At 40.0% G+C, this 8,550-nt stretch overlaps 1 protein-coding gene across 2 annotated transcripts in view; it reads left to right on the forward strand.

The window, feature by feature from the left end:
* The window catches only part of PWWP2A (PWWP domain containing 2A), a 43,632-nt gene extending 40,057 nt beyond the window's left edge, over window positions 1-3,575 (forward strand). For both annotated transcript variants that reach the window (XM_040345228.1, XM_040345229.1), the window contains one exon: window positions 1,109-3,575. In XM_040345228.1, coding sequence (XP_040201162.1) covers window positions 1,109-2,765 — 1,657 coding nt within the window. In that variant the 3' untranslated portion in view covers window positions 2,766-3,575. The remainder of the gene's footprint in view (window positions 1-1,108) is intronic.
* The last annotated feature ends 4,975 nt before the right edge of the window (window positions 3,576-8,550 follow it).

Below are 8,550 nucleotides of genomic sequence, written 5' to 3' on the forward strand. Positions count from 1 at the left end.
AAGGCATGGTGAGGATAACTAAAGTATGGTGATTTCATAGCACTTTGGGATGAATCCACCGTGGGCAATAGGGACCCCGAAAAGGTCATTTTACTCCAACAAACTTTGATATTCACAGGTTTTCTGCAGCTGCTCAACAAATACATTTTTTAAATCCCTGATGCAACCCTTTAAACCGATCTCGCACACATCGAATTTCCATCAGTTTTTTGAGGATTCGTCTGAATATTGCACAGTGGGTGTGCTTGTTGGCTGCCTTCCTCCCAAGTTGAAAATGTGTTGGTTATACGGTTTCTGCAGGCCGGCTCTTGAAATGCAATCTCCACAGCGGGAAAATTAGGCGGACCATAGATGGTGCGAAATTCCTTCCTGCAACCTGGGCTGCAGGAAAGAAATTTGTGCGATTTCCCTCAACGTAGACAGTGACAGGGGAGTCTCCTCCTGCCAAGCAGTTGTCTTCTCCCAGGTGGGAGTGGACGAAGGAAGCCGTCCCTGCTGGAAGAAGACTGTGATTATCGCTAGAAGCTATAGAAGCCACTTGTGATAATCGCAAGTGAATCTAACAGCCTGCCCATTAATGGTTTGAATCTCGGCTGGTTCTGCAGGTAAATTAGATTTACCTGTAGGTACAATAAATATCTTCTAAATGTGCACCGTTTAGGAGATAATATTCACACTGATTGGCATTGTGGTGGGCACCTGATAATTCAGCGCACACCCACCCCTGACAGAGCCGCCGATCGGCTCTCCCTGTCAGCGCAAACCGAGGAAACCTGGTTACCGCTGGGATTGGTCACATTTGATCATGTGGTAAACGGCCTACGTCATAGGCTCTTTGCCACGTTCTGAGATGTGATGTGTCACACCGCACCACAGATTTAGCGCTCCCCTGGGGACGTCCTATGATGCCCAGTCAGGATAACTGAGCCACTTTGCAGCAGTCAATCCGCAATGGGGCGGGAAGTGGTTAAAGGGACAGGCTCTTTGTTAACCCCCCAAAAAATAAACGCTTTAAAGCCTACAAATATCATAAATTTGACGTTAATATATTTTGAATTTGAGAGGTACTCTTTACTAATGCTGTGACTTTTTTTTTTTTTTTTTTAAGGTTTGGACCTCATGGAATCCCTGTAACAGTTCATCCTCAGCGAGAATACAAAAACAAACCAGAGGAACCTACCCAGGTACAAAGCACATCATTCCAGGAAGACCCGAAAAAAGAATTGCATAACGAAGATGGAACTACAGATGTTTCTCCCGTCCAATCCAGTGAGCCCTGTGGAGTTCATAACCTGTGGACTTCAAAGCCGCCTCCACTTTTTCATGAAGGAGCTCCTTACCCCCCTCCTTTGTTTATCAGGGACACTTATAACCAGTCAATACCTCAACCTCCTCCACGTAAAATCAAGAGACTCAAAAAGAAAATCTACAGGGAAGAACCCACTTCGATCATGAATGCTATCAAACTAAGGCCCAGGCAGGTATTATGTGACAAATGTAAAAATGTTGTGGCAGATAAAAAGGAGGTCAGGAAGACTGGTACGGACTCTTTTAAACTAGAAGAAGGAAAGCGGAGGAGGCATGAAAGTGTAACTACTGTGAATAAAAAAACAAAAACTGATCACAAAGTAAATGGGAAAAGTCAGAATGAAAGTCAGAAGCGGAATTCAGTGTCCAAGGTTACAAGTCTTAGCCATGGGCGTGGAAGAGTGGTCAGAGTGGCTTCACAAACGCATACTACGAAAGCCCAGCTGCACACAAAAAAGGTACTGCAGAGTAAAAATATGGATCATGTAAAGGCAAGGGTAGTATTAAAAATGGCCAAAGAAAAGGCACAGAAAAAGCAAAAGGATGCATCGTCCTCTAAAAACACCCACGGCAAAGTCCACTTTACACGGCGCCTTCAGAATACAAGCTCAGGGACTCTTCCACCAAGACTACGTATAAAACCTCAGAGGTACCGCAACGAGGAGAATGACTCTTCGCTCAAGATTGGACTTGAGAGTTTGCGAAGCAGCAAGATTGGTATCAAGCCCCAGACCCGCCACACTGCCACCCGTTCAGCAGGTGAGGCCCCTTCAAATGGCCCTCAAGAGGAGGCCAGCAGTGATATTCAGAACACGAGTGTCTGTGTACCGCCTAAGGAACAGGATGAGGAGCAAACACTGAGCAAGGGAGGCAGCAAAAGCAATATTACAGTTTACATGACCCTAAATCAAAAAGCAGACTCTTCCAGTGCTTCAGTGTGTAGTAGTGATAGTACAGATGATTTGAAATCCACCCACTCCGAGTGTAGTTCTACTGAAAACTTTGATTTCCCCCCAGGCAGCATGCATGCACCTTCTTCATCATCTTCCTCCTCTTCAAAAGAAGAGAAAAAATTGAGCAATTCCTTGAAAATAAAGGTGTTTTCCAAAAATGTCTCTAAATGCATGTCCACCGATGGCAGGACCATATGTGTTGGGGACATTGTATGGGCCAAGATATATGGCTTCCCTTGGTGGCCTGCCCGTATTCTTGCCATAACTATCAGTCGGAAAGATAACGGCCTGCTTGTGCGGCAGGAGGCCCGCATATCATGGTTTGGGTCCCCAACCACCTCCTTTCTTGCTTTGTCACAGCTGTCCCCCTTTTTAGAAAACTTCCAGTCGCGATTTAACAAGAAAAGAAAAGGTCTTTACCGCAAGGCCATCACAGAGGCAGCCAAGGCTGCCAAGCAGCTCACTCCAGAAGTGCGGGCCCTTCTGACACAATTTGAAACGTGATCCCTGCCACACACGTAAGGTAGGCAAGTTTAGTGGTTGTGTTTTTTTGTTTTTCATAGCTTAGACATATAAATATTTTTAAACATTTTTATGTGGTCTTGGCTGGAGTGAGATCTCCTCCTTCTCATTTTTTTTTTTTTTTTTGTTTAAAAGTCTGCAGAGCTTCATTTGTGGCAGCCCACATTTCACCTCACTAAAGATACCCGAAAGGAACAAAATTAACTATTTATGCAACGACAGGTCTCTAAACAGGCTTAAAATGGCACCACGTGCGTGTATTTACCATAGCCCCTGCCTGTTAAAGTGGACCTGCCAACTGTACAAATTTTTTTTTCTTTTTTTTTATATATATTGCCTGTTTGTCATTTATTTGATCACCTGTGATAGTGGATTCATGTTATAAAGAAAATATAATGTACAGAAGTTAGATTTACAGTGTAGCATTTTTATTTCTTAAATTTATTATTGGGGCGACAGTTTAGAACAAATCTTTAAAATAAATGTGGCCAGCGTGATATGGTCATATTGAACATAATGTTAAAAAGGATTAAAAAAAAAAAAAAAAATGTTTTTTTTTTTTTTCTCTCCTTGCTCCTTTTTAAGATCTGTTCTAACAAAGACCTGTTGTGATTTGTTAAATGTCTCATTGTTACATTTTTTGGATGTATCTTTATCAAATGCATATTTTTTTTTTTTTTCCAGTTTGTTTTTTCATTAAGGTATCTGTTTGCAGGTCAGAAATTATGAAACAAATGTAACTGTATTGCTCTGAAATGTACAAAAAGTGTAAATAAAAGCCACTAAATCTGATTTTTGTTTTGTGTGTTACTGAGAAAACTTTGCAGAGCATCTGCTTCTTAGATTTTACATAATGAAGTTTATGTTCCAATAACGAAATTTGGGAAAGAAAGAAATATGTATTGAGAGAGAATTGGTGTTTCTCAGGGTGTGATCCACAGATGTATCAGATGTATGATGAAACAGAATGCAGTAATTAAATATTTTCCATATAGATTAAAAAGCACTCATTAAATCTTTATCGTGGTCCTATTTCATTATGCTAGTTAGTAGTATTTTTTTTTATTATTATTTATTTAAGATTGGAATTTTTTTTTTTTTTTTTTTTTTTTTTTTTACATTAAAGTGTGTACAACGTTGAGTTTTTTTTTTTTTTTTTTTTTTCGGTTTTTATACGCACCCTCTTTGTTGTGGTCCCCATTTTCTCCAGAACTGAGTGTAATGGAACATACAACATTTCAGAATTCTCTCCGGGACAAAATCTTCCAATGACGCCTATTCAAGTGACAACTATTTTTAAGGGGGCGTTTCTTCTTATTTTGTAAGATTTCCTTTTTCCTGTTGTCTCTAGTACAGGAATTGAAGAAATCTTCCTGGTGGGACACGAACAGTAAAAAAAAAAAAATAGTAATAAAAAAACACGGGTCTTAGATTGCTCTATCCAACAAACACAAAAAAAATCAGCTTTACATGTACTTTAACCACTTGAGGACCCCTTCACGCCGATATACGTCGGCAGAATGGCACGGCTGGGCACATCCACGTACCTGTACGTGGCCCTTTAAGCCCAGCTGTGGGGTCGCAGCTCCGTGACCCACGGACCCGATCGCCGCCGGTGTCCTGCGATCGGTCCTCTGGAGCTGAAGAACGGGGAGAGGTGCGAGTGTAAACACACCTTCCCTGTTCTTCGTTGTGGCAGCTTCATATAGGGAAACACGATCAATGACGCCTCACGTCCAGCCCTGCCCCCCTACAGTTAAAAACACATATGAGGTCACACTTAGCCTGCATTCACATTGTAACGTGGCGTATTTTGCCGCAATTAGTTTACTTTTTTTTAATTTATTTTTTTCTACAAAGAATTAACATTGATGTCTATGGCCGAACGCCAATGCCGCCTGAAAAAAAGGGGGTGGGACTTGTTTTCAGGCGGCAGGCGTACGGCGTTTATGAGATGTGAACCATCTCATAGACATCAATGGAAATTTTCCCCTCCAGCGGCACGAGCGTCGTGCTTCAGGCGTTTTGTCGCCTAGGTGTGAATGGAGTGTTAACCCCTTCAGTGCCCCCCTAGTGGTTAACTCCCAAACTGCAATTGTAATTTTCACAGTAAATAATGCATTTTTATAGCACTTTTTGCTGTGAAAATGACAATGGTCCCAAAAATGTGTCAAAATTGTCCGATGTGTCCGCCATAATGTCGCGGTCACGGAAAAAAATCGCTGATTGCCGCCATTAGTTGTAAAAAAAAATGCAATACAACTATCCCCTATTTTGTAAACGCTATACATTTTGCGCAAACCAATTATTGCGATTTTTACCAAAAATATGTAGAAGAATAAGTATCGGCCAAAACCTGAGAAAAAAATAAAACCTTTTTATATATTTTTTTGGGGGATATTTATTATAGCAAAATAAGAAATATTTGTTTTGTTTTTTTTTCAAAATTGTTGCTCTATTTTTGTTTATAGCGCAAAAAATAAAAACCGCAGAGGTGATCAAATACCACCAAAAGAAAACTATATCTGTGGGAAAAAAAAGACACCAATTTTGTTTGGGAGCCACATCGCACGACCATGCAATTGTCAGTTAAAGCGACGCAGTGTCGAATCGCAAAAACTGGCCTGGTCCTTGACCTGCATAAAGGTCCGGGTCTTAAGTGGTTAAATGTTTTTGTGAGTATTGGTGGCAAGTTTGTTGCCAATTAGAGGTTTTTGTAAGTATATTTCTATCATTTTACTGCTATTTTAATATAATACTGTTGATATACATTTAAAGTTAAGAGAATTTAGATTTTTTTTTTTGTTTTCTTGGGTCGTGTGTGTGTGTGTGTGTGTGTGTGTATATATAATATATATATATATATATATATATATATATATATATTATAATAATAATAATATAAATTGGGGGTCATTCAGGTTGGAACATTTTATGTAAAATATGAAGTCAAAAACTGTCCTGTTACTTTTCCCTACTGCACTATTATAAACTGGTGCATGAGTAAAATTCTTATCCCTATCCTTTTCATTTTCTTGAAAGATTTTATTGCTGGTTTGTGTGGTTTCATTTTTTTATATAAAAATAAAGGGTTTGGATGTAATTTCAGTCCAGTATGCAAGTAAAGGAAGGTCACCTTCGCCACGCATTCCCTGCAAAGGAAAGGTCACCTTCACCACGCATTCCCTGCAAAGGAAAGGTCACCTTCACCACGCATTCCCTGCAATCTAATGTAATTTTGAAGCGTGTGCATCAGGAAGATACACCTGCAGTGAATGTTTGAATGTTACATTCACTGCTTTTATAAATCGTGTGTTTTTCCAAGATTGCTGCATCTTTCACAACACAAATAGAACCATGCCGGAGGCAAACTATAAGAGGATCTAACGTAGGCAATTATGTTTACGATGCTCTGTGATAAACTTCTGAGAAACCAGCTTACCTTCTAATACTGCTCCAGTTTAAAGGTGCCACAAATTCTGACAATAAAAACAGCGCAAAGGGTGGAGGTAAATCCGGTGAAAGATTAGTAATTATGGTTACCAATAGCAACCAAAATAGTATTCAGTTGCCTACACAAGCTCACATGGAACAAGGCAGTGTTTTCATTTCCTGGTATTACGGAAGCCCCATATTTGTTTTGCATCTATTTATGCTAATGGTGTCATCAGAAGAGATTATATTTAGAAATGTTATCAGGCACTTATGTGCATTGAATGTGCTTTTTTTATTTTTTTTATTATTATTTTATAGAATGTGTTTTTGGTGTTACATTTTTGTATAAAAACAAATTCAAAAGCATGACCGTAAAATTTTTAAATTGAGTAATTATCAGCTACACCATACAGCTATTTTATTTCACTAATATTGCATGAAATTTTTAACTTTGTTTTCATGTATTCTCTCCTGCAAACAGAAACTGCAATTTTAGTTTTTTCATAGCGATATATACATTTTTTTTTTTATTTGCATTTGGTCTGTGGTTTTATGAAGGCATTTATTTTTTTACATTTCATCTGAAAATGGATCATTTTATGTTGAATATTTCATAATTCTGGTATCTTTTATCACTTAGTTTTTCCTACTAGAAAAACAGAAGGTGTTCTTGTGGTAGAAAAGAGTCGGCGCCCTTAGGCCCCTTTCACATTGGCAGAGTCCGCCCGCTCAGCAAGGGATCTCTCGGCTGATCAGGCGGATGACATGTCCTTGTCTGCTCCGCTGATGCAGAGCGCACACGGGCACAGCCCGTTGTCAGTGTTGCTAGATGGAAACAAACCACCTGACGGATGGGGAACTGTTTTTTTAGTGGACCGTAATGGATGTCGGCTGGTGTCGGTGATCCGCTGCTCCATAGAGGACAATGGCTCGTCCGATCAGGTCAGTCTGAAAAACTGACAGGCTGATGTGAAAAAGAGGTACCTCTTTTAGTTGGTTTAATTGGCAAAGGTGCCCGATGTGGTGGTATTATCCATCCTCCCAAATTCAGATATTTGAAGGGTTTCATAGCTAATTTAGATTGTCTATAGTCCATTTTATTTGGCAACATCCAGCATTGATTATCCCCCCCCCCCCCCCCCTGTTCTGCCACCTCCACTTTTAGTATTTTACATATAAGCATACAAATATAAATCGATTTTATAATCTAAACAAAATTATAATCAATATATTGGGGTTAGCTTTACAATAATAACTGTGTGTAGCCACTTTAAAGGCATTACAGATTGCTTGTATGGATAGTGGGTGGGAACCTGCAAGTAATTTTTACAGGCTTGTGGCCAACTGTGCGCGCTGGGTATAGTATATATATATATATATATATATATATATATATATAATCTATCATTACATAGAAAGGGAAAACTAAATAGAATCTTTCAGTCCTGGAGTTTTCAAAAAAGACCATGAAAAAGGTAAGCAGAATTTAAATGTGTTTTTTTTTTTTCCTTTTTTTTTTTTTTTTTTTTTATTGCGGTGTGAATAGGAGCATCCACAAACCCAGTTTGGCTGCAAAAAAAGGGGAAAACCTTAAAGCGGTGGTTCCGCAGGATATCTTTTTTTTTTTTTTCCCTCTAATCCGCAGCTCTTACCTTTACTCCCGCACTAACCGGGTGTCCCACACGTTCAGCCATCCGATGCGCTGTAATTCGTGAAATTATATCTTTGATTTTGATCCGATGGACGTTTCCATCTTACCTGTGGGCATAGTGAAGCCGACAGGGTCTTCCTCCGGGATCGGGCGAGTGCTGGCCTCCCAGCATTCACCGCTCGATCCCGCGCATGTGCAGTGTTGACGGCGAGCGGCGGCGTAAAAAGTTCACGCCCCGTTGTTCAGACTATTACATGCCTGAAGACTCAGGTGACCGACGAGATGTCGCGCGATTACAGCAGAGCGCGTCGACAGAGGAGTTGCCAAATTGGAGTGACAGGACGGGGGAGAATGGACTAACACGCCCATTCCCCGCGGGAGATATTGATTGACAGGTGGGAAGATCGAGTAGCAAACGGGTAAGGAGCGCTCAAAAAAAAAAAAAAAATCGTCTGGGCATTGTTTTTTAAGAGCAGTTCAATTGATTAGATGTTGTCAAACAGGGTGAACCATCGCTTTAACAAGTATGAACTTTGTAGGCATTACACTGGGCATAATTGCATGCAATATATTCATAGCATAGTCCTGTCAGCCTCCCAGCTACAGTTGTGCTCATAAGTTTACATATCCTGGCAGAATTTTATGATTTCTTGGCCATTTTTTTTTTCAGTGAATATGAAT

This window comes from Rana temporaria, chromosome 3 (genome assembly GCF_905171775.1).
Source record: "Rana temporaria chromosome 3, aRanTem1.1, whole genome shotgun sequence".
Lineage (NCBI taxonomy): Eukaryota > Metazoa > Chordata > Amphibia > Anura > Ranidae > Rana > Rana temporaria.